A 27,595-nucleotide genomic window follows, 5' to 3' on the forward strand; every position below is an offset into this window, starting at 1 on the left:
TATCACTTTTTTCTGCAGAATAGTTAATGGTTGAATGTTTGTTTTGTATGTGTGACCCCACACTTCAACACAATAAGTAAGATAGGGCAGAAACAATGAACAGTGTAGTGTTTGTAAGGCCTGTTTAGTTAATAGGTGCCAAGTTTTCCTCATGACTGCAAGACATTTAGCCAGCTTTGACCGGACGTGTTGTATATGTCCCTTCCATCTAATTCTATTATCAGGAATTACACCTAAAAATTTTATTTCATCAACCAATTCTAATTCTACATCATCAATACTTAACTTTACTTCATTATTTTTTTTAATGTTTCCAAATATCATGAACTTAGTTTTCTTCAAATTTACAACTAATTTATTTATATCACACCATCTCTTTATTTTAATCAACTCTTGTGTGGCTAGCTCAAGTGTCTGTTCGAGATTGTTACCGGATGCAAATACGTTTGTATCATCTGCAGATGATACAATTTCCATATTTTTTAAGATATTGTTTAAATCATTTGCATACATTAAGAACAAAATCGGTCCCAACACCGAGCCTTGTGGTACGCTACAATATATTTCTTGCAAATCTGATTTAATTTCATTTAGTTGAACAAATTGCTTTCTGTGGCTTATATAGCTTTTAATCCATGATGACACTATGCCTCTAACTCCATATCGTTCCACTTTTTTTTTACGAGTAAATTATGTTTGATGGTGTCAAATGCTTTACTGAAATCCAAGAATACACCTATTGCACATTTCTTTTTATCTTAACATTCTGTAATTTCCTCTACCAGATCAAGGAGAGCTAATGATGTAGCTCTACCTACCCTAAACCCATACTGACTTTCAGCTAATAAATTATGTTTGTCAATAAAACTATTTAGTCTTTTAACAAATAGTTTTTCCAAGATTTTTGCAAATTGTGAGAGGATGGATACTGGGCGATAGTTTGTGAAACAATGTTTGTTACTAGCTTTATATAATGGAACCACTTTTGCAATTTTCATTTCCTGTGGAAATATTCCAGTTTGGAAGGATATTAAATTAAATATAATATATATATATATACACCAGTGGGTTAACATTTAATATATACACCAGTGGGTTAACTATCACTCAGTCACTTTTTAATGGTTTCCATGTCAATATTATTAAAATCTACAGAGGTTTTTGGTTTGAACTCATTAAGAATTTTCAGTATCTCCTCGACTTCTATTGCATTTAAAAACATTGAGCTCTTTTTTATTTATACATTTTTTTTTTTTTTTTAGCTTCTGCTTCTGCCTCATCATCATCTTGAATTTCATTTGCTAAATTGGAGCCCACATTCACAAAAAAACTTGTTAAATTCATTAGCAATACATTTGGTATCCGTTATCATTCTTTCCTCATGAATAAAATATTGCGGGTAAGCTAGTGCTTCCCTTCCTTTTCTGATAATTGTGTTCAATACTGCCCATAATCCTTTTGTGTTATCCTTAGTTTTTTTTTTAATTTGGGGCTAAAATAATTTTTCCTGCAGCTTCTTAATATACTTGAGTTTATTTTTATATTTTTTGTACCTTTTTTCAGTATTTATTGTTCTTTCCTTAATAAATTCCTTATATAATTTTTTTTTCTTTTTACAAGCATTTATAAGCCCCTTTGACATCCATACATTTTCTTTTCTATTTGTTTTTATACTTAAACATTTTATTGGGCAAGGCTTGTCATACAATATCCTGAATTTTTTAAGAAATATGCTATATGCATTGTTAACATTTTTTCCCTCACACACCTCACTCCAGTTTTGCTCTAATAAATCCTCCTTTAGGTTTGCTATTGATTGTTCTGATCTCATTCTTCTATATGTGTAACATTCCTTTTGCTCTATAATATTCTCACCATCTATAACTGCAAAGACTGGTAGGTGGTCAGTTATGTTACTTACGAGTATGCTGGTCACTGTTGTGTCTTCCAAGTCATTATAAAAAATATCTATTAATGTTGAACTGTACTGTGTTATCCTAGTAGGTTTTGTGATCATAGGATAAAATCCAAGACTATACTCGTATATTGTTTCAATGAAATCCTCTGTATTTTTGTTATGGCTAGGGTTCAAAAGATCTATATTAAAATCCCCACTATTATTGCTTTTTTATGATTGTCTGAAAACATTTCTTCAGTTATTTGTACAGATGTTTCTATTTTAGACCCAGGGGTCCGATACATACAGCAGACAACACATTTTTTTGCAGACACACTTCAATGGTAATACATTCTAACACATCATCACTGTAAAGGACAATTTCTCAATTAATTTGTAGTTTAGTCTCTTATCCACAAACAGGCCAACCCCTCCTCCTTTTTTATTGACTCAATCTATATGTAAAAATTCATAGCCCATTAAGTGAAAGTCTGTGTGCTTATCTGCCGTTATCCACATCTCAGAGATCACAATTATGTTAAATGTCTCTTAAGATGCCCCAAATAATCTCTTATGTGTTCAAAGTTCGAACAGAGGCTTCTACTGTTGAAATGGATCAATGATAGCCCACTCTTTTGATTCAGAGTTTTATTGAATTATCCTCTGTCCAGTATTTACACATATTTGACATTTCATTGAAGAAATTATTTTCAGGATCGATATCTTGCTCATAATCAAACGTATTATGATCAGTGTATCTGAACGTTTGTAGCATGGAGGAAATCCCACCTAATCCACCGCATGCGTTTGACATTTTAACTCGTTTCTTCTCCTCACTCGAGTAATCGCAGCTCATTTTGGTGTATTCTCCTGCCCCAATATCAGTACATTTGTCCATAGCCCCAAAGTTTTCCGTCATAGTGTAATGTATTGCGTGCACTGAGCGGCTTGATTAGCAGCAGTCTTAGCCCATACACAGCCGGCATATCCATTCAAACAAGGAACTGCATTACCTTATTATTCAGTCCAATGACTTCACATGTACTTATCCAACTCCGACATCTCACGGATGACGAACGCTTTTGCATTCTCAGGCGAGCCGAGAAGTTTCACAAACACTTTACAGTCTCTCACCCACGTCGCTTGGATCTTGTTTAGCTTCCTCAGGTAACGCGCCTTCCTTGCGATGTCCACGTTTCTTTTAATCAGATGGTCATTTACGTAAACATTGGTCCCACGAAGTTTTCGTCCTTGTTTCAGCAACATGTTTTTGTGTTTTCTGTTTGTAAAGCGCAGTATGATTGACGGCTTGTCACTTTGATTTCTGCGCGGAAGGGAGTGGCACCCTTCGATACTATTTTTCTCAATGGACATTTCCTTACTATCAAAAAAGTGCAGCACTTGTTGCTCTAGGGAGATTAACTCTGCGTCAGAGGGATCTTCACTCGATGCCCCAGCTGTGACTGTGGCCTAGGATCGGTGCCGTGTTTTCAACCCGCTAATGATAACATCATTGATGCGAGAGTACTGCTCAAGATCTGCCATTCTGGTCTCCAGCATTTTGATTTTAGTATCCTTTTCTTCATTTTGCTTTTTTAACTCGCAAATCTCTCCCATTAAGTTCACAATGGTGCTCTGTTGTTTTGCAATTTCCTCAGACAGAAAGTTTAGGGACTGTTTGATTTCAAACATTTCCAATGCTCTCTCCTCATCTGTCCCCACACGCCTCATGGCAGCCATATTGCCTCCCGATAAGGGCAATAAGGGAATCGATAAGGAATCGGATTGATAAGCAGAATCGATAATGGCATAGATATCGATAAAATCTTATCAATACCCATCCCTAGACAGGACTGTACTAATCATTACAATTTTGTGTAAGTGGTCTTGGCCACCTCTTTCATGTGCCGGGCAAAAGATAATGTTGATCAAAAATGACTCCAAGGCCTTTACCTTACTGTGACGAATAACTGGGAAGCCACCAAGAGCGCTGTGGGCTTCTGTGACAGTGATTGGACAAACAGCATTGTGCACATTTGTCTGATGCGTCACGTCACAGCTTCATGGTTGAACAGAGGATGTTCATGCACGTAAACACAATATTTAGGCTTGAGTCTCCCTTGTGCCTTCTGTCACACTGTAGGAAAGATTTAATGTCTTCTTTTAAATGACGGAGACGATGCACTCACAGCCACAGACGTGTGTAACTCTTTCAGAGCTGCCATGGGTGTATTCAAGGCTTCCCTCTTTCATCTCCTTGTACGATTTACTGCTCATGGCCATAATATATGTCTTGTATTTCTTCATGATTGATGGGAACGAACTCCATTGCTGTAAAGGTGATGATGAGTTACTTTTACAGCAGTGGAGTTTGTATGTTGATGATGAGTTACTTACGTTATATTCTCTGAAAACAGATGGGACTGTGTATTTAAAAAAAAATCACCATTATTCCTAGATGTTGAGGTATTTTTGAAGAACCACTTAAAGATGATTGTCAACGTTATAAGCACATCCTCATTGTTTTATTTTAACTCCAGTTGGGTGGTGGGAAGAGGCAAAATGACAGAGATTGCCATTGTCCATCTACTCATGGACCTGAGTGCAGAAGCATCTGCCAAAAACATCACATTTAAAGTTCACATGCTGCCATGTTTAGAAAACCCATTCAGTCATGCGTTCACTTTTATTGTCACTTATTTGGGTCTGGTTTGCGTTGGCAGTAGATCAAGCAGCTCACCCCACACTTCTTTTTTTTTTTGCCAAGTCCTCTGCCTTTCTTGGAGGATACCAAGGCTTTTCCAAGACAGCTGACAGATATAATCCCTTTAACGTGTCGTGGGTCTTCCCTGGAGCCTCTATCAAGTTGGACATTTATTTATTTAACCTTTATTTTACCAGGTAAGTCAATTGAGAACCAATTCTCATTTACAATGGTGACCTGGCCAAGAGGCAGCGTAAGCAGACAGCACAAAAACATAACACAAACATTCATATAAAAAGACACAATGCAAAATAAACAGAATCACTAGTTTACATCAAACCAAACAGGTTAAAAACAGGTACACTGATCATGGACCAGACATGATTGGAGGACCCCCGGGAGGAGACGACCCTGAGCATCCTTACCAAATGCGTGAACCATCATAGCTGTCTCATTTGGATTTCGATCCGAAGGACAACAGACACAGCCTCTAGCTGTCCATCTTACCACCAATCTTGAACAAGACCCGAGATACTTCCACTTGGGCATTAACTCTCCCCTGACCCAGAGGGGACAGAGAACAACCTGCCCAGCCACATTGGTGGTCACTGTCTGAAGCCAACAGAACCACATCATCGGCCAAAAGGCTGACATGTAATTCTGAGGTCACCAAACTGGACATTCTCTGGTCCCTGACTGCTCCTTGAAATCCTTTCCTTGAACATCCTTGCAGGGCAGCCCCTGGTCACCAATCCACTGTGGGTTCAGACAAGGCTGCCCCTGTCAGAACCCAGATTGAAATGTGTGGATTGCATTATTAAATTATTTCAACAAAGTGTTTTGATGTTGTATTCATGAGTACGAAAACATCTGAATGTTGTTTGACTTTGAGTGGATGGAGTTTCTTTGTTAGTTGTTGAAACAAGATGTTCAGAATGTGTGTAAAAACTGCAGCATGTGGTGACATCACTAAATGTCTTTTGAGGGGTGGGGGGTTATTAGGTTAGGTTCAACTTGGAACTTGTAGTACTTGAAGAGGGAAGGCAGCCAGTGAAGTGTGTGTGTAAGCCTTTCAGACCTCACGGCTGACGTAACAGATGAGCTATCTTTTTTTGCAGCAACTAAATGCAGCCTCTGACCTGCACGTTCACACGGCGCTCCCTCCCACTCGGTCACCACGCCTGTGTGTGCGGCTTGGCCAATGCACTGACCTACTTTTGCTGTTGTCGTCTCTCTTTCTCTCTTTCCTTGCTCTCTTCTTTTTCCATGTTTACTACATACCTTGCTGTTACTCATCGGACTGGCTGTACATTATAGGAGCGTTGGATTATGCTTCAGCACAGAGAGCGAAGTGAAGATGTTTTGCAGCTTTGTAATGTTTTGCCACTTTTATGTTGACACAAATTACACATCCAATGCACCCAGATAAAAATAAAAATCCACTCAAACCAAAACATTATTTTACTTATTTTTGAATTCGGACTCAATTCTAAGGAGCATAATAATGACATTGTAAGTCCCCTGATGAAATGTCTTCACTAATGAAGCATCACCCTTGTGGTTAGAAGTGTTTACATTTCGGTGAATTGATGCCTTTTTTTTTTGTTTGTTTGTTTGTTTGTTTTTTTCCTTTTTTCAGTAAGTTCAGATTGTATTAATCACTAAGATATCTGAAGTTCTATCTTAAGATTGATTTTTACCTTTGTACACAGTTAGTAGTACACCTGCCCAAAGCTGGGAGCCACAAGGCTGAAAATATCTTAACATATACTTCATTCATTCAGATTCTATACCCACTTATTCTGATTAAGGGTCACAGGGGAGCTGGAGCTAAAGACTGGGTACACTCTGGACAGGCGCCGGTCTATTGCAGGGCTACATATAGACAGTCAAACACATTCACACTCTCTCACACCTATGGTCAATTTAGAGTCACCAATGCAGCTTTTTCCCCCCGTGGCAGAACCATTTATGAACATTAATACCCATATATGCAATTTATTCTTGCAAGACAGAAGGTATGTAGTACATGAGTGAATGTGGTGTGTGTGTGACCCCCATCCGCCCTTCCCGATCAGCCTACAACATCCTACTCAAAGCCAACTGACAGCTTCTATCAGGAAGGGCCAACCACCAAAACAACACAAAGACAGACAAGAACGAAAGACGAGTGGTGAAGACAATAACTGTGACGTGAGACACCGAGGAGACAGGGTCCCAACCATACGACATACCAGGACAAACAGCAACACATGAACAAACAGTGACAGTAACAGTCTGTTGTCTAATTAGTAAGCATCCATACCCTAATCTAGGGCATCAGAGTCTTGATCCCCTTGAGAGCACCCACAACCGAATTGTGATGACGACCACAAACACACAACCATCCACTCACAGAGACCCAGATCACACCTAAATATCTGATCACTACTGTGGCTGGTGTGTTGGGCCAAAACAAGAGTACAGAACCTTACCATATGACATGGACCACTCCGGCACGTCGGAAGCCATGCGGCTGGCCGCGAGCACTGACGGAAATGGGTCCAGGACGCAGGGCCCCGGGAGAAACCAGGAGGAAAAAAGGCAGCGGAAGGGCACAGGGGCCAGGAAGGGCAGCCCCCAGAGCCACCGGTCAGCACGACAGACCAACAGGGGAGCGGCCCGATGGCACCGGAACGCACCCCTGACACCACTCCTCCTCACGGAAGCACAGGGAGCAGCCCCATACACAAGGGAAGCACACAGGGCGCCGACATGAGCCCACCAATAGGGGGTGCCCCAGAACCACACCACCAGGGCCATGGCCCCCAAAGGCAGAAGCGAGCGGCGGCAAGGACAGGGGGCAAAGGAGCCACCGCAGCCGAATCCAAAGCACAGGTAGGGACCACCGAGCCACATGAGGGCGGGGCCCAGCCCCCAGACAAGAGGCGAGGCCCAACCCTAGGGCCAGGAAGCGCACAAGGCCCCCCTGGCAGCCCCAGCGTAGCCAGCAGGGCCCCCCAGCCCACCCCAGATCCCACCCCAAACACCAAAGCCCATGATCAGGAGACCGCCCGAGCGAGAGCAGGGCACCACCCCTTGGAGACCCCCCAGCAGCCGCCAACCCCCCAGTGCCAAAAGGTTTTGTGTTGTCATTCATATTCTCTCAAAAATGGCCAAAAAAGCAAAAATTCTGCCAGGGTATGTAAACTTTTGAGCACAACTGATGCTGAGGGCATCATAATGGTGGACTATCTCCAGAAGGGACAGACCATCAGTGGGCCTATTATGCTTCCCTTTTACAACACCTGTAGGAGAAAATAAAGCAGAAGCAGTGTGGAATGCTCCAACAAGGTGTTCTGTTTCACCAGGACAATGCTCTGGTACATGTTGGTCATCTCAATGATTGCCATTCATGAATGCAGTATCAAACCTGATCTGCACCCACCCTTAATCCCCTCATTTGGCTCCTTCGGACTTCACTCTGTTTCCAAACATGAAAAGGCATCTTGCTGGAACTCATAATGCTAATAATGATGTCATATATCCAGTAGATGACTTCCTTGAACTCCACGATAAGACCTTCTCTGAGAACAGCATTAAGGTGCTGCAGCCACCCTGGAAAAAGTGTATGGTCGTACATGAAGAATAAAGCATTACATTAATTCAGGTGGTGTTTCTTCTTGGTTGGGCTCAAAACTTTTCAACCACTCCCCGTAATGCCACAGCTCCCGAACATTAACAAACGGGACTAAGGTAATTTTGCTTCATGTTCATAAAAAAAAAAAAAAAAAAACACTTGGATGTCTTCAACTTTTTTGTCAAAGAATCATTACACATTCTAAAATTAATTGTGTAAAGTGTGACCAAACACAATAAAGTCAGGGTGTTCCTCAAATTACACAGTAGGTGGCAATTTCAAATGAGTAGGTGGTAGCTTCTGCATCAGAAATTAAGGGAGGGGTGTCTGAGGACTTGCTACCTGTCCCACCATGAAAAACATGCAAAGAAAAGGTGTGATTTGGTGACTTGTCCAGTTTGAGTGTCGTTTTTGTTTTCAAAGCACATTCAGAGAGGCTGCTACGCACATGCACAGGACAAAATCACAGCAAACATTATTATTATTATTTTATGTTTGATCTAATAGCTGGTGGCATCATGTGGCGTACATGGTAACCCTTCAGGCCACCACCATTAGGGAACACACTGAAACTGCATGACCTCAAAACAATGAGGGCGGACAGGTTCAGCAGCTCACTATCAAGACAATGCAAGGAACCACTGAATGGATGAATGAACTGGAACCAACAGAAGTTTAGCTAATGTAGTTCAACGTGAAATCCATAGTTCCTTCTTGGTCTGCTCTTTCGTGTCTTTGCTCTTGGTAGATTTCCTCCTATCTTTCAGTACAGGGACTGTTGTCTTCAAATGCATTTTGCAGTGTTGTTGTCAGTAAGGTTACTGTTGCAGTATATCTACATCCTTTGATCTGAAGTCACTCTGCAACTACCATTTTCACCTCCTCCCTATTACTGACACTGTCCACAGATTACTTGTTTTGTTATGGAAGAATAACATTTATGCATTTAATTATTAATAATTTATTTAAATTCTGCATCTGCTTATACCAGATCTCATCTGTCCACCCATGTATGGATTTATCTTGTAATTAGGTATGGTCAGACAGAGGTTTTTTGTTTGTTTGTTTATTTATACTCTACAATATTAAGGGTATGCCTTACTTTCTTTTTCACAATGTAAGTCACGTTTCATTTCAATTTCAGTTTATTTCATTTTATATAGCACCAAATCACAACAAAGTTGCTTTAAGGCACTTCACACAAGAAAGGTCCTTGTTTGCGGACGTCCTGCAACTTACATTTCAAGTTACTTGTATATAGAAAAAATACTGTATTATCACCTATGGCCACAAGATGGCATTGTCTATGTGAGTAACAGGCTGCTCCTGTGTACTTGCTCTGCATGAGGTATTGCTAATCCACACTCCAGAACACAATTAAGATGAATGCTAAGTGCCGTAAAATGAAAATATCTGAATAAGAACGATGTGCTGGATATTCGATGAGTGAAATTAATAAATCATGCTCTGAAACTGAAAAACCAGAGTCTTGAATGAATATAGGCAATAACCTTCATACAATTCTACTTATTTGCTCTTTGTAGTATAGCCAGAGAGCAATGTGGACAGCTTCGTTAAAGTAACGCTAGCTATAATGTTTTGAAAATGTATGGGAGTTTAAAAAAATGTTATATACATTTCATGAGGTAAACATGCATGTTTATCACTGAACAGATGTTCAGTGGTGATAAAAAACACTTGTGTAAGTGTTTCAGCATCCCTTGTGCATTGTTTCAGCGTTCTAAACTTTGAGACGTGTGTGAGTATCAAGATGGCACTGTTGTTTACGGCTTGCCATCTGCACTCACTGAGTTTATTGTTTTTCCTGATTCTGCTACTTGTTGTGCAGAATGTCTCCCCATGCCTGGTACAGTGCATCAGGAAAGTATTTGAGATTTTTGCAAATTTACTAAAGATAAATTTTAAAAAATCACATGAACATAAGTACGCCCAGCCTCAAAATTCAAAAATGAGCTCAGGTGCTTCCTTTTTCCACTGATCATCCTTGAAATGTTTCTACAGCTTGATTGGAGTCCACTTGGGGAAAATTCAGTTGATTGGACATGATTTGGAAAGACACACACCTGTTTACATATAAGGTCCCACAGTTGACAGTCAGAGCACAAATCAAGAATGAAGTCAAAGGAATTGTCTGTAGACCTCAGAGACAGGATTGTCTCGAGGCACAAATCTGGTGAAGGGTACAGAAACATTTCTGCTGCTTTGAAGGTCCCAATGAGCAGAGTGTTCTCCAGCATCTCTAAATGGAAGAAGTTCAGATCCACCAAAACTCTTCCTAGAGCTGGCTGCCCATCTAAAGTGAGCAATTGGGGGAGAAGGGCCTTAAGTCAGGGAGGTGACCAAGAACCCGATGGTCAGTCTGTCAGAGATCCAGGATTCCTCTGTGGAGAGGAGAATCTTCCTGAAGGACAACATCTCTGCAGCAATCCACCAATCAGGCCTGTATGGTAGAGTGGCCAGATGGAAGCCACTCCTTAGTAAAAGGCACACGGCTGCCCACCTGGAGTTTGACAAAAGGCACCTGAAGACCAGGAGAAACAAAATTCTCTGGTCTGATGGTTTTTCTGTAATTATTGTATGGCTTTTGCCTTACAATATAAAGCGCCTTGGGGCAATTGCTTGTTGTGATTTGGCGCTATATAAATAAAATTGATTTGATTTGATGAGACAAAGGTTGAACTCTTTGGCGTCATATTTGGAGGAAACCAGGCACCATCCCTACAGTGAAGCATGGTGGTGGCAGCATCATGCTGAGGGGATGTTTTTTAGCAGATGAATGCAGCAATGTTCAGAGACATCCTGGATGAAAACCTGCTCCAGAGCGCTCTTGACCTCAGACTGGGGTGACGACGTTTCATCTTCCAGCAGGACAATGACCCTAAGCACACCGCCAAGATGTCAAAGGAGTGGCTTCAGGACAACTCTGTGAATGTCCTTGAGTGGCCCAGCCAGAGCCCAGACCTGAATATGACTGAACATCTCCGAAGAGATCTAAAAATGTCTGTGCACCAACGCTCCCCATCCAACCTGATGGAGCTTGAGAGGTGCTGCAAAGAGGAATGGACCAAACTGCCCAAAGATAGGTGCACCAAGCTTGTGGCATCAGATTCAAGAAGACTTGAGGCTGGAATTGCTGCCAAAGTTGCATCAACAAAGTACTGAGCAAAGGGTGTGAATACTTACGCACATGTGATTTCTTAGCTTCTGTTTTTTTTATATATATATAAATTTGCAAAAAAAAAAAAAAAAAAAAAAAAAAACTTTTTTCTCATGGTATTATTATGGAGTCCTTGAGAGTAGAATGTTGAAGGGAAAAATTAATTTACTCCAGTTTGGAATAAGGCTGTAACATAACAAAATGTGTTAATCCTGAAGTATTTAAATGTGTAGTTTAAAGCCTTGCTATAATATGATGCTGCATTAGAAAAGAGCAGCAATGGTTAGTGAATCAAATATTATCTTGTTCATCAGGAGAACAATTTGCTGTTTTCTTAGCTGTCTCCACCTTGATTTGCCTTAAATCCTAGGGCATGATTGTAAAAAGGTTTCTGTAAAAAGGTAGATGGTGAACAGCTTGTGATTGGGCTGTGAAAGAAATATCAGTCTTTTTTGCTTTAATCCCTGGTTGTATTACAAACTTTGTTGACATGTGCTTGTAGCTTATGTTACAGGGACAGAAATCTGTTGTGACTCGACTCACATTTGGAGACAGAAAGGCTTGTGCTAAGGAGCAGAGAAAAAAGTTTAAGCGTGCATGTCTTTGCAACCTGGTCAGGCTGTGCTTGTTGGAGCATGCATGGTTAGAAAGAAGTATGCAGTGACCTGTTAGTTTACGTTAAGTGAGCAAAGCTGTTTAGGAATGTTGTGATTGTGATCAAGGTTAGGTTATGTCTGTAGGAAGTTATTGTACAGTATATGTCAAAAGTCATGGGTTAAGCAAGTAGGTTCAGATTAGATCAGGAAAACCTCTTAAAGAACCTTTATTACAGTGACTTTTGCGGTTTACCAATTCCAAGAATGTTTCACATATCAGCAAGTTGACTATAGTGAACAGAACTTAAGCGTGCTCATGAAAGGTATGAAAATGTGTTTTTGTGGATGTCCTGTAAAACATCATGGGTGGTTCTGTGGTGTAGGAGTTGACCAAACAACCAAGACCGAGGTCTTGATTGTGTACTTGGACAAGACACTTCACCCACACTGTGCATGTCCACCCAGCTGCAAATGGGTTTTGGCTTTGGCTCAGGAATTACCTGTGATGGACTGGCATCCCATCCACATGGAGTCGTAGCCTCTCACCTCCTTCACAGTATGCCCCCCCGTGACCTGGAAAGAATTTACTCTCCTTGCTGGTCTAATGAAAGGGTCATAATTTTCAACTTTAAGTCTCTTACAGAAAGCGAAGGTTGAGTTCAATTTATTTGAGCAGCACTAAATCACAACACAGGTCGTCTCAAGACACTTCACAAGAACAGAGTCCAAAAGAGCGGACCCATCTCAGCTGGGCAACTGTCCATTGTGGCAACCATGACAATATACAACATCAACAGAAAGCAACACAAATTGTAAGAGATTTGATTGCAACTAATAGCAGTGAAGTAAAAATGTGATAAAACAACAATAAAATTCCATAAAATACATTTCAAACAATTAAAACTGGTAAAAGAACCAGTCAAAACCACTAAATCAGTTATAAGAAACAGAAAACAGATACGTCTTCAATCTAGATTGACTGGATAGAGTCCCTAGAATCCAACTGTCTTATATATTGGGATCTATTCCTTAGAAAAGGTGCCTGATAAGAAAAGACCCTATAACCAGCTGACTGCATCTTCACCCTCAGAACACACAACAAAACTAGAAGCACTCAGAGTGCAGATCTCCTCCAAGGCCATGGGGTCACTGACGCCATAACATCTACACGCCTTGGAATCATTGAACCTAAAAAAGTCTAACAATGTTTGCTCAGTAGTAAAAAAAAGTTTCATCTGCTGTGACTGGATAGCATGTATCCTTAGCGCTTGGCATCACAGTTTATTGCAACTTGCACCTTTCCCAGAAGCTACTGTCATCTGAGCACTGATATTGATATTGCATGTGCTTATAGACAAAAACAAATAAGAGACAGAATTCAATATATTATTCAACTAAACTGCAAATACATGAATTTTTTAACATTTATGAAACACTTCTCTAAACAAGGCCATAGGGTCACTGACCCTAAAGAGATTCCCTCCTTGGCACAGTGATCTATTTCTTTTTGTCTCTTTCTCTAAAATTGAATATAATAATCATTAGATTATTAATATATAAACAAAAATAAATTGAAGAAATATTACAATTTGAAAACAAATGCACCTGAACGTGATGACAGCTGCAACTGCTTAATGCTAACTTTTAACATTGAAAATGCCATAGACATGCTAACGCGTTAGCATCGGGATCCGGATCGTGATCACCACTAAAATTTAATCACTTGTTCTTCTTGTCATTTCCAACCACTCCACAAAATTTCTATAAACAAAAATAAATTTAAGAACTCACCCTAACCCTATATAATAATCATTAGATTATTAATATATAAACAAAAATAAATTTAAGAAATATTACAATTTGAAAACAAATGCACCCAAACGTGATGACAGCTGCAACTGCTTAATGCTAACTTTTAACATTGAAAATGCCATAGACATGCTAACGCGTTAGCATCGGGATCCGGATCGTGATCCGGATCACCACTAAAATGTAATCACTTGTTCCTCTTGTCATTTCCAACCACTCCACAAAATTTCATCAAAATCCGTTCAAAACGTTTTGAGTTATCCTGCTGACAGACAGACAAACAAACGCGACCGAAAACATAATCTCCTTGGCGGAGGTAACTAGGTCCTGAGAACGGACAGATTTTGGAATGGATTTTGGAAACAGTTTCAAAGCACAAGAGCTTCTAGACAAAAATTGAGATTTTATTTCAGTTTTTATTTCATGCTAGTCTAGTCTTTTTTCATCAACAATAATGCATGCTAATTTCATCTTAGTCAGCATTTTAGAATACTGATGTGGTGTCGTCATTGTCTCGTTTTTGTCGTTAAAAAAAAAGGTCGTTGAAGATATTTTGTCTCCTCTGATGAAATTAACATGACTAAGTTGCAGCCATACTGTCTGAAGTGATAAAACGTGTGTGTGTGTGTGTGTGTGTGTGTGTGTGTGTGTGTGTGTGTGTGTGTGTGTGTACACGCAGCATGGAGAAGCGGAGACGGGAGCTGGAGTGCCGCTACATTGGTGAGCTGGCTGAGCTGTTGTCATCAAACATGGGTGACATTGCCAGTCTCTGCGTCAAGCCAGACAAGTGCCATATCCTCAGGAGCACTGTGGATGAAATCCAGCAGATCAAACGGCGCGAGCAGGGTGAGGAAACACACACACACACACCAGTTAGAAGAAGTTCAGCTGCACCTTGGCATTATTTGTGTGCTGTAAAGCTTTTTTGTCCCATTGATGTCCCGTCGTTTCAAGTTCATGCAGGTGATCTAAATGTCATGTGAGGCTCAGATTTCATTCAGGCTTTATGTATAAGGTTTGGCTTATTGATTCCATTAAAAATACACCAGTTTGTTCTTGAGATGTGCATCACCGCTGACTGCCTTTGATTCAGTCAGATAAGATCTCTTTCTCTCAGTGACTCAAATTTTATTTTTAATATGATTTGATTTTGAGACAAAAATCAGTTTGATCAGAAAACACTGTAAACTTATAAAAAGAAAATGTGTTTATGCTGTAGACCTTGTAATAATAATGACTTGGTTTCAGAGTTTGCATGTTCCCCCCCATGTTTGTGTGGGTTCCTCCGACTTCTTGAGACACGCAGGTCTGGTAAATTGGACACTGTTAAATTGACCTTAGATATAAGTGAGAGACTGAAATAATTTGTCAGTATGTGTTGGCCTTGGGATTGACAGGCGGTCTGTCCAAGGGGTAGCGCGTCTCTCGCCCAGTGTCCACTGGGAAAGGCCCCAGTGCTTCCGTGACCCCTTAACAGGACTAACAGACTGCTCACTTTACTGAAGACACTTGATTGTAATTTATTGTCCCCACGCAGTGATATGTTTTATATATATATGAGAGAGAGAGAGAGATTTGATTGATTTTTTTTTTTTTTTTTTTTTTTTTTTTTTTTTTTTTTTTCTTCCAGCAACCAAAGCACTGTCCAAAATTAGCTCAAATAATGGCAGAATAAATCTTAATCATAAAAAGGGCAATACAACGATGCACAAAATTCCTAAATAAAACCATTGATAATACAGAAGAGTACAGGGGTGATTTATACTCAGAAAATGAATAAAATAAGTGCATGTTTCCATTGGCTCAGCAGTGAAAGGTGAATGCCTGATCAGCTTTAGCTCGATTTTCAGGTCGCACCAACGTTCATGTTCGACTCTAAGCAATGCTCAAATTTTAATCTTTCTTGGACTCATGTCTTCTTTCATTTCCTAACACTTGATCTTTCTTGATTTCAGGTTTTTGTTCATGTGGATGATCCTATCGCTGCTCTGTTATTGTAAACCGACACATGAAAAGTGACTGAGTGGTTTTAAGGTTCATTTATGCATATTCACCCGCGCATGTAAATCTATCCATGTTTCAGACAGCGGAAACACTCACTGCCCACATACTTCCACACATCCTTTATGTTGGCACGGACGTTAAGAGAAGTATCCACTCGGTGGCGCTGCAGAGCCTCTTAATAGTTTCTGACAGCATCAAAAAATAGTGACAGATGAAGTCATAATAAAGAAATAAAATAATTACCATCAGATTAGACAGAGGCAGTCAGTGTGACCGTTAATTCCTTCACAACAAGATTATATAAATAAAACTGTCACCAAAATATTCTGCCATTGTTAATGGTCTTGAGCTTTGGCTGTGCTGCCCCCATGATTCCTGCTGGTGTTGTTCCTTTTTGTCCGTGTTCATAAGCTTTCAGAAAACCAGTGCAAATACAGATGAAGTCTACGCAGGGTGTAGAGGAGCAGATCCATTCTTATCTGTAGTTACCGCCGAGCGTAAATCAGTCTTTATTCTCATTTTTCTGTGGGTGAACAAGTTTCACATCAGTTAGATCTTTTCCTGTCTTCAGATCCGATAATGGGTCATTGGTTCACAGCCAGGAAAATGCAGAGGCGAATGTTGTTGCTTTCAGATCCTGTCCTTCTGTTCGAAGTTTCTAGAAGGAAAAAGTTCATGTGAGAAAATGATTGATCATTAAGCACAAATATTCTCACTGCTTTTCTGAAGGTGTGCTTATTGAATCTTTTTTTTAAATGCATATCAGGAAGTTATGGATTTACTGTATATGTTTGTTTGAAAGTATTTGCAGTGAGTGTGGAGGACTTTATATGTTGTGCACATGTGGGAAGTTGGTGCACTGCCAGCACAGTTCAATAGCAGTTACGGAGTTCAGCCTGACAAATGAAATCTAGCAATGCAAGTATATACTGATCAAACACCTAAAGGGATTATTCACAGGACGAACAGCAGGTGATCACTGATAGCTGTCAGTGTGCTAGGACGCACGCGGAGTTGCTAGCACAGCGTTTATGGACACATATACATGCAGCTGAGCGAACTTTTCGACCAGACACTTGCACACTGCTTTGATCACCTGTTCTACACATGTAAACACACGCACTCTGTCATGTGAGACACACACTGATGAAAGGTCAGTTTAGCGCTGGGAATGTGAGGACGAGCGCAGATTTGATTGCGTGTGCGAGTGAGTGAGTGAATGACAGCTCCACTGTCTGTGCCATCTGACTGTTGTCTGAAATATGTTTGGGCTGCATCCTACAGGTGTGCACGAGGTAGTCCGGATGCGTTCAGACCACAGCTGGCCACGCCTCTTTTCTTCCCGACTGTGTCGGATAATGGCAATATTTGCCGTGTCGGAATGGCTCCTCCACATTCTTGCTGTATGTGACGGGGGCCTTACTGCTTGTCCTTAAATGGACTGCGTGTCTTTGACCTTTGAGTTGAAATTTTGCGCTTGGAGGAAACTGTCACAGGAGACGACGTTCAGAGCAGTTTTGTGACACATCTGTCCTGTAGTCTTCAGTGTTGAATGTAGTGAATACCATGTGATTTTTAACAGGACGTGTTGTTGTATTCAGATAACCAACTTTGTTTACTCTTAACAGAGAAAATGGCTCTGCTGTCTCCCAGTGACGAGGTGCAGAAGAGTGACATCTCATCCAGTAGCCAGGGTTTGGTGGAGAAAGAGGCGCTGGGGCCCATGCTGCTCGAGGTGAACAACAGCTTCACAGCCACACTGGCTGTTCCTTCTCCATCGCTGAAGCAGCACAGCTTTGTTCACTCACACAGAGTCTCTTCTTGCTGCTGTTTTTGTATTTAGGCTCTTGATGGGTTTTTCTTTGTCGTCAACCGGGAGGGTCGCATCGTCTTTGTTTCTGAAAACGTTACAACCTACCTGGGATACACTCAAGAAGAACTAATGACCTCAAGTGTCTACAGCATCCTCCATGTGGGAGACCACAATGAATTTGTACGCAATCTTTTGCCCAAAAGCTTAGGTAAGTAACGCAGAGTGAAGAGTTTGCAGTTTTAGAAGAGAAAATGTTGTGAATTTTTTTCCCCCTTCCTGTTATTTGTGGCCTAATATGTTATGATCTCGCATCCAGATTTGAATTAGCGATGAATAGAAATATTTTAAACTGCTAATCTGTTGAACAAATTTAATTGCTCTGCAAAAGGCTACAAAATGAAGTAAGAGCAGAGAAGCAGAAAGGCAGTGGATGTGTGGGAGTAATGTTCAGGAAGGGATGTAGAAAACACTGAGGAGGTTTGTAATGAAAATAAAGACACTCAGGCCTTTAAGCTAGGACAAAACAAGGCAAAAGTGTTGAGTGATAAGTGTTTATCTGAAAGTGGTTGGTCCCATGTCAGGTGAGCAAGTTAGGCTCACCCCGGCTAGTTAACAGGTCAATCAATCAATCAATTTTATTTATATAGCGCCAAATCGCAACAAACAGTTGCCCCAAGGCACCTTATATTGTAAGGCAAGGCCATACAATAATTATGTAAAAACCCCAACGATCAAAACGACCCCCTGTGAGCAAGCACTTGGCGACAGTGGGAAGGAAAAACTCCCTTTTAACAGGAAGAAACCTCCAGCAGAACCAGGCTCAGGGAGGGGCAGTCTTCTGCTGGGACTGGTTGGGGCTGAGGGAGAGAACCAGGAAAAAGAAATGCTGTGTAGGGGAGCAGAGATCAATCACTAATGATTAAATGCAGAGTGGTGCATACAGAGCAAAAAGAGAAAGAAACACTCAGTGCATCATGGGAACCCCCCAGCAGTCTAAGTCTATAGCAGCATAACTAAGGGATGGTTCAGGGTCACCTGATCCAGCCCTAACTATAAGCTTTAGCAAAAAGGAAAGTTTTAAGCCTAATCTTAAAAGTAGAGAGGGTGTCTGTCTCCCTGATCTGAATTGGGAGCTGGTTCCACAGGAGAGGAGCCTGAAAGCTGAAGGCTCTGCCTCCCATTCTACTCTTACAAACCCTAGGAACTACAAGTAAGCCTGCAGTCTGAGAGCGAAGCGCTCTATTGGGGTGATATGGTACTATGAGGTCCCTAAGATAAGATGGGACCTGATTATTCAAAACCTTATAAGTAAGAAGAAGAATTTTAAATTCTATTGTAGAATTAACAGGAAGCCAATGAAGAGAGGCCAATATGGGTGAGATATGCTCTCTCCTTCTAGTCCCCGTTAGTACTCTAGCTGCAGCATTTTGAATTAACTGAAGGCTTTTCAGGGAACTTTTAGGACAACCTGATAATAATGAATTACAATAGTCCAGCCTAGAGGAAATAAATGCATGAATTAGTTTTTCAGCATCACTCTGAGACGAGACCTTTCTAATTTTAGAGATATTGCATAAATGCAAAAAAGCAGTCCTACATATTTGTTTAATATGGGCTTTGAATGACATATCCTGATCAAAAATGACTCCAAGATTTCTCACAGTATTACTAGAGGTCAGGGTAATGCCATCCAGAGTAAGGATCTGGTTAGACACCATGTTTCTAAGATTTGTGGGGCCAAGTACAATAACTTCAGTTTTATCTGAGTTTAAAAGCAGGAAATTAGAGGTCATCCATGTCTTTATGTCTGTAAGACAATCCTGCAGTTTAGCTGATTGGTGTGTGTCCTCTGGCTTCATGGATAGATAAAGCTGGGTATCATCTGCGTAACAATGAAAATTTAAGCAATACCGTCTAATAATACTGCCTAAGGGAAGCATGTATAAAGTGAATAATATTGGTCCTAGCACAGAACCTTGTGGAACTCCATAATTAACCTTAGTCTGTGAAGAAGATTCCCCATTTACATGAACAAATTGTAATCTATTAGATAAATATGATTCAAAGCAGCGCAGTGCCTTTAATACCTATGGCATGCTCTAATCTCTGTAATAAAATTTTATGGTCAACAGTATCAAAAGCAGCACTGAGGTCTAACAGAACAAGCACAGAGATGAGTCCACTGTCTGAGGCCATAAGAAGATCATTTGTAACCTTCACTAATGCTGTTTGATGTTATGATGAATTCTAAAAGCTGACTGAAACTCTTCAAATAGACCATTCCTCTGCAGATGATCAGTTAGCTGTTTTACAACTACCCTTTCAAGAATTTTTGAGAGAAAAGGAAGGTTGGAGATTGGCCTATAATTAGCTAAGATAGCTGGGTCAAGTGATGGCTTTTTAAGTAATGGTTTAATTACTGCCACCTTAAAAGCCTGTGGTACATAGCCAACTAATAAAGATAGATTGATCATATTTAAGATCAAAGCATTAAATAATGGTAGGGCTTCCTTGAGCAGCCTGGTAGGAATGGGGTCTAATAGACATGTTGATGGTTTGGATGAAGTAACTAATGAAAATAACTCAGGCAGAACAATCTGATAGAAAGAGTCTAACCAAATACCGGCATCACTGAAACCAGCCAAAGATAATGATACGTCTTTGGGATGGTTATGAGTAATTTTTTCTCTAATAGTTAAAATTTTATTAGCAAAAAAAGTCATGAAGTCATTACTAGTTAAAGTTAAAGGAATACTCGGCTCAATAGAGCTCTGACTCTTTGTCAGCCTGGCTACAGTGCTGAAAAGAAACCTGGGGTTGTTCTTATTTTCTTCAATTAGTGATGAGTAGTAAGATGTCCTAGCTTTACGGAGGGCTTTTTTTATAGAGCAACAGACTCTTTTTCCAGGCTAAGTGAAGATCTTCTAAATTAGTGAGACGCCATTTCCTCTCCAACTTACGGGTTATCTGCTTTAAGCTACGAGTTTGTGAGTTATACCACGGAGTCAGGCACTTCTGGTTTAAAGCTCTCTTTTTTTAGAGGAGCTACAGCATCCAAAGTTGTCTTCAATGAGGATGTAAAACTATTGACGAGATACTCTATCTCACTTACAGAGTTTAGGTAGCTACTCTGCACTGTGTTGGTATATGGCATTAGAGAACATAAAGAAGGAATCATATCCTTAAACCTAGTTACAGCGCTTTCTGAAAGACTTCTAGTGTAATGAAACTTATTCCCCACTGCTGGGTAGTCCGTCAGAGTAAATGTAAATGTTAATAAGAAATGATCAGACAGAAGGGAGTTTTCAGGGAATACTGTTAAGTCTTCAATTTCCATACCATAAGTCAGAACAAGATCTAAGATATGATTAAAGTGGTGGGTGGACTCATTTACATTTTGAGCAAAGCCAATTGAGTCTAATAATAGAGTAAATGCAGTGTTGAGGCTGTCATTCTCAGCATCTGTGTGGATGTTAAAATCGCCCACTATAATTATCTTATCTGAGCTAAGCACTAAGTCAGACAAAAGGCCTGAAAATTCACAGAGAAACTCACAGTAACGACCAGGAGGATGATAGATAACAAATAAAACTGTTTTTTGGGACTTCCAATTTGGATGGACAAGACTAAGAGTCAAGCTTTCAAATGAATTAAAGCTCTGTCTGGGTTTTTGATTAATTAATAAGCTGGAATGGAAGATTGCTGCTAATCCTCCGCCTTGGCCCGTGCTACGAGCATTCTGGCAGTTAGTGTGACTCTGGGGTGTTGACTCATTTAATCTAACATTCATCCTGCTGTAACCAGGTTTCTGTAAGACAGAATAAATCAATTATTATATAATTTACTAACAGGGACTTAGAAGAGAGAGACCTAATGTTTAATAGACCACATTTAACTGTTTTAGTCTGTGGTGCAGTTGAAGGTGCTGTATTATTTTTTCTTTTTGAATTTTTATGCTTAAATAGATTTTTGCTGGTTATTGGTGGTCTGGGAGCAGGCACCGTCTCTACGGGGATGGGGTAATGAGGGGATGGCAGGGGGAGAGAAGCTGCAGAGAGGTGTGTAAGACTACAACTCTGCTTCCTGGTCCCAACCCTGGATAGTCACTGGAGGATTTAAGAAAATTGGCCAGATTTCTAGAAATGAGAGCTGCTCCATCCAAAGTGGGATGGATGCCGTCTCTCCTAACAAGACCAGGTTTTCCCCAGAAGCTTTGCCAATTATCTATGAAGCCCACCTCATTTTTTGGACACCACTCAGACAGCCAGCAATTCAAGGAGAACATGCGGCTAAACATGTCACTCCCGGTCCGATTGGGGAGGGGCCCAGAGAAAACTACAGAGTCCGACATTGTTTTTGCAAAGTTACACACCGATTCAATGTTAATTTTAGTGACCTCCGATTGGCGTAACCAGGTGTCATTACTGCCGACGTGAATTACAATCTTACCAAATTTACGCTTAGCCTTAGCCAGCAGTTTCAAATTTCCTTCAGTGTTGCCTGCTCTGGCCCCCGGAAGACAATTGACTATGGTTGCTGGTGTCGCTAACTTCACATTTCTCAAAACAGAGTCGCCAATAACCAGAGTTTGATCCTCGGCGGGTGTGTCATCGAGTGGGGACAAACGGTTAGAAATGTGAACGGGTTGGCGGTGTACACGGGGCTTCTGTTTAGGGCTACGCTTCCTCCTCACAGTCACCCAGTCGGCCTGCTTTCCCGGCTGCTCGGGATCTGCCAGAGGGAAACTAACGGCGGCTAAGCTACCTTGGTCCACACCGACTACAGGGGCCTGGCTAGCTGTAGAATTTTCCACAGTGCGGAGCCGAGTCTCCAATTCGCCCAGCCTGGCCTCCAAAGCTACGAATAAGCTACACTTATTACAAGTACCATTACTGCTAAAGGAGGCCGAGGAATAACTAAACATTTCACACCCAGAGCAGAAAAGTGCGGGAGAGACAGGAGAAGCCGCCATGCTGAACCGGCTAAGAGCTAGTAGCTGCGCTAAGCTAGCGGATTCCTAAAAACACACAAAGTGAATAATGTGTAAATAATTTAGAGGTGATTCAGCAGAGGGAGTGCTTTAGTTAAGGCACGTGAAGATTACACTGGGAAACAAATCGTTATCTAGTTAACTAGATCAATCTAACTGCGCAGATTAACAGCTAACAGATGCAGCAAAACTGCTGCTTATGTTCATTTTTGGCAAGTCGAGTTAGCATGCTAATGATAACCAGCAGCTTGCAGTGAGGTGTTCACATTTTTGCAATAAAGCTCTACTGCTGTCTTCTTGTTAAAATGCTTTTATTGTGAAGTGTATTCAGGAAAAAATGAGTTTTCCCTACACTTGGTTCACTGTCTGCAGTAATGTAGAAAAGAATGGGCATTTCTTTGACATGTTGGAGACGGGACTGATACCCTGCAGTAGAACTCCACTGTTGCAGCTTGTGTTGTTTGGTTAACTCTTACACGCCGACTGTGGCATTGTGATTACAGTGTCATTATTATCCAATTTAATTCTTCCTCTTACATTGTGAGTACAAAATTAAATTGTTTATACTTTATCACAATGAGCTTTCTTTATAATGCAAGAATGAGAGAAAAATCTGTGAAAAGGTGTGTTCAGTCATAAAAAAGGCTTTGAACAGATTAATTTTTAAGAAAGAGAGAAAACTTTGACAGTGAAGAGAGGTTACTTGGTAAATATAAAATCAATCGTGTTTATGTGAAATGTTCTTCATTTTCTCAACCATCAAACCATCTTACACAGCGGCGAATGCAGTCTCGTCTTTTTCTCCTCTTGTCCAGTAAACGGTGCGCCGTGGCCACAGGAATCTGGCCGAAGGAACAGCCACACCTTCAACTGCCGCATGCTGAAGAGGCCACCTGATGAAGTGGATTCGGAAAACATGGAGGCACGACAACAGTACGAAATCATGCAGTGTTTCACCGTGTCCCAGCCACGGACCATGCAGGAGGAGGGAGACGGTACACACACGTGCATTGTAATGGAATGACTCGTCTGCAGAAATTAGGAATTGTTAATTAAAGTTTACTGTTTGTGCATCACCAGGGCAGCCGTATATCTGCTTGTACCGCTGCCCTGTGAGGAAAACATTTGACTGTACCCAGTCAGCAAACACCTCACCACACAGCTTTTTACAACACCTGTTGTGTGTGGTCTACTTTCTTTTTTTTTTTTTTGAGACTTATGTGCTGTTTCATGATGGAACTCGAACATCCACCACTCCTACAGCCATCAGGCTCTGGGACAAACTTATACAAAAGATATGTTGATTTTCTATTAGGGAAGCTGTTTTTAGGCTAAAATCAAAGCAAGAAGCCTGCACAGAATGCTGGAGTGTGTTTCAGAAACAGTCTGGGACCTTCCACTGGTCCTGAGTCTCATCACATCTATGACACCACAGAACTGTCTTGCGTTCTGGATGGCAACCACCCAGGCAAACAAACAGCCCATAGTAAGGAATGTTGATATATTTTACCTATACTAGGGGAGCTACAACCACTACTTTTGCACCCCCCAGGACTAAACCAAACCAACTTTTTTAGGTTCCTTAGATGAACCCAAAACACAATCAGGATGTTTCCAAAAATAATAACTGGCCTCAAGCCAGTTATCCAAGATGGCGTCAAAATAGGTTTTTTCCATTTAAACACCAATGATTTCTGTCATTATTAAGTCTATTGTTTGTTCCTACTATGTATTTTAATGATAAGGGTCTATTGGGGGCCATTTTGGACGCCATTTTGAATCTTAAACCCATGAATGAATTTAGTTTAGGCACAAATGAGTTTGCTGTGACCTGCAATGCTCTTCCCATTGAATCTCTGTGATATTTAATTTGTTTATATGCTGTGTAAAGATGTTTTAGTGGGGGGAAAAAAAACCTATTTTGGTGGCCATCTTGGATAACTGGCTTGAGGCCAGTTTTTATTTTTGGGAACATCCTGATTGTGTTTTGGGGTCATCTAAGGAACCTAAACAGTTGGTTTGGTTTAGTCCTTGGGGGGCGGGGGATGCAAAGGTAGTGGTCACAGCTCCCCTAGTACTATTAAGTTTATGTTGATTGTTGCTATATGTTTGCACTCTTTACTGATCACATTATGAGATTGATTTTATTATCTTTGAACTGACTTAGAGAACCGTTGGAAAACATTTTTGTAACATAAGACGTTAGTCGGGGTGGTGCTGTTCGATGGTGAACACAGAAGTATAAATAGACACAGTAAAATGTTCTGGCATAAATTACAGAAGAGTTGCTCAAATTTTAAACATCTACTGAATAAAAGTTCAAATGGCATTAAGCCACAGCAGATAAACTGTGCGCTCTGGTGACTGCTGCGACTATTTCATTCTCCATCACTCACTCTGTTATTTATACAGTACAAAAAAGTATTGATACAGGCTTCAACTTTGTAGTTAATGTTATGATCTTTGTGGAATCAGTGCAGCTCTTGAAAACTTGGATTGTCCTGGATCAAGACGAAGATCTAGGCTTTCAAGGAGTTCCTGGACTCGGCCATCAGAAGCATATTTGTATGTGGTGAAAGTGTTGAACATGTAGAGTCATTCTCAGCAGTGACATTCACATCTCAGATGGAGATACGAGTTCACCGGACAGAAGTGTCTGATGATGCCGGTGTGACAGGAGTCTTTAGGGTCCTGGGTTCTGTCTAACTGTGTGGTTGTGAGACTTAGATGCTACCAGTGACCTAAGGTGACAACTTGATGTTTTTGATACTAGATTACTTTGGAGGATCCTTGGGTACCATTGGAATGACTTTCTGTAAAAATGAACAGTGTCTTGGGTAGACAGATGAATATCACATGTATTGTGAAGGAGCATCAGTTGTGTGACATTTTGGTCATATGCTGCTTTATTCTGTGCATGATCTCACACCCAGGTAGATCAGTGTCAAGGACCTCAATGGCTGAAGAAGGCCAAGGACACGCCCACATGCCATTCGGCTGCGGCAGTTAAATGTTTACTTTCATGGGGTGTGGGTTGACCGGTTGTTTGTCTGGGTTGTTGCCATCTGGGATCCTGTGCACTTCTGTAGTGTGGTGGATGCTGCTATATTAAACACCAGCACATCTTTCAGACAGCATAAACATGACATACGTTTATCAAATATAAACATGAATTCTGCATAATTATCGTCTGCTCTCATGTCACTGAATAATAGAGTAATAATTAGGAAATATAAAACTAATGTTTTTATTTTTGTAGTCTCGTTTGCTGATTATTAATAGTTTATTTTAAATGTGTGTTTGTTGTTCTCAGTGGTCCACACATGAGTCAGAGGAGAAATTGCTGATCAGTTTCACTGAAAACGTTGTTTTCTGTGTCATCAGACCTACAGAGCTGCCTGATCTGTATTGCCTGTCAGATGCCGCGGACCCAGCCGCTGCCTGTCAGCACTGAGTCTTTCGTCACTAAACAGGACCCAACTGGTAATACACATCTGCATACATGATGTGAAATTCACAATTGAGGTTTTGTGGGGCGGTATCTTCAGCAGTTATGACCCAGGTGAGGGTCAAGTGACATTTACTTAAGTAAAATTAACTTCTACAGAAACTATTTACACTAAATTAAAAGATTGAGTTTTTGAATCTATGTATGAGCTGATTTCACTTGCTTAGGTCTACAGTTCTTGCAGAGCATGAATTTCTGCCATCGTATCACTCCTCCTACTGTCCTGAAACTTTTTTGTTTGACTCGTTATGTTGGCATAATTTTATCATTCTATCAAATGTCTTTCTTCCACCCTTTCGAACCAATAAGGTTTGTTGTCTGGCTGAGGAGTTCTGCTGTCATAGGCAACTTTCAATTTCAAGTAAAAAATAGTCATTCAGCTTCAAGAGCACTCATCCAACTTTTGTTCTGTTGGCTGTTTGCCTGAAATACGTTCGGAAAGTTGCATGTTCAAGGGTCTAGTTAGCCTTTCCCAGGTAGACGTTACTGTCTAGCCCTCCGATATCAGACAGCTCACTTTAAGCTTTTTTGTCTCCAAATGTTTATTGATACTGGTGTCACAGTGTTCAACCAGGAGGAGGGTTAAAAAAAATGTACCTGTGAGTGGGTGTTGTCTAATAATGGAGGACAGATTGTTTGCAGTTTCTGTGTCTTTGAGGCATGTTGAAGAATAGGTCAAATTGCAGGAAGACAGAACATTATACTGTCACTGCCATCTTGCTTCAGACAGTCACTGTACTTGGATGCTGGTGGATGGTGGACTTTGCATATCTGTAAATACAACCCCTGGCAAAAATTACGGTATCACCAGCCTCGGAGGATGTTCATTCAGTTGTTTAATTTTGTAGAAAAGAAAAGCAGATCACAGACATGACACAAAACTAAAGTCATTTCAAATGGCAACTTTCTGGCTTTAAGAAACACTATAAGAAATCAAGAAAAAAAATTGTGACATGAATCATGGCTCCAACATGAGAGATGTCAGTTGAAACAAAGGAGAGGATTATCAAACTCTTAAAAGAGGGTAAATCATCATGCAATGTTGCAAAAGATGTTGGTTGTTCACAGTCAGCTGTGTCTAAACTCTGGACCAAATACAAACAACATGGGAAGGTTGTTAAAGGCAAACATACTGGTAGACCAAGGAAGACGTCAAGACAGAAAACTTAAAGCAATATGTCTCAAAAATTGAAAATGCACAACAAAACAACAAGAACGAATGGGAGGAAACTGGAGTCAACGTCTGTGACCGAACTGTAAGAAACCGCCTAAAGGATTTACATACAGAAAAGCTAAACGAAAGCTATCATTAACACCTAAACAGAAAAAAACAAGGTTACAATGGGCTAAGGAAAAGCAGTCGTGGACTGTGGATGACTGGATGAAAGTCATATTCAGTGATGAATCTCAAATCTGCATTGGGCAAGGTGATGATGCTGGAACTTTTGTTTGGTGCCGTTCCAATGAGATTTATAAA

At 40.6% G+C, this 27,595-nt stretch overlaps 1 protein-coding gene across 1 annotated transcript in view; it reads left to right on the top strand.

The window, feature by feature from the left end:
- ncoa1 (nuclear receptor coactivator 1) overlaps nucleotides 1-27,595 on the top strand; it is a 99,895-nt gene that overhangs the window by 42,461 nt on the left and 29,839 nt on the right. Inside the window, exons 4-8 of the mRNA XM_034162564.1 lie at nucleotides 14,483-14,649; nucleotides 17,436-17,542; nucleotides 17,651-17,828; nucleotides 23,426-23,605; nucleotides 25,995-26,093. Coding sequence (XP_034018455.1) covers nucleotides 14,483-14,649; nucleotides 17,436-17,542; nucleotides 17,651-17,828; nucleotides 23,426-23,605; nucleotides 25,995-26,093 — 731 coding nt within the window. The remainder of the gene's footprint in view (nucleotides 1-14,482; nucleotides 14,650-17,435; nucleotides 17,543-17,650; nucleotides 17,829-23,425; nucleotides 23,606-25,994; nucleotides 26,094-27,595) is intronic.

This window comes from Thalassophryne amazonica, chromosome 21, assembly GCF_902500255.1.
Source record: "Thalassophryne amazonica chromosome 21, fThaAma1.1, whole genome shotgun sequence".
Classification (NCBI taxonomy): domain Eukaryota; kingdom Metazoa; phylum Chordata; class Actinopteri; order Batrachoidiformes; family Batrachoididae; genus Thalassophryne; species Thalassophryne amazonica.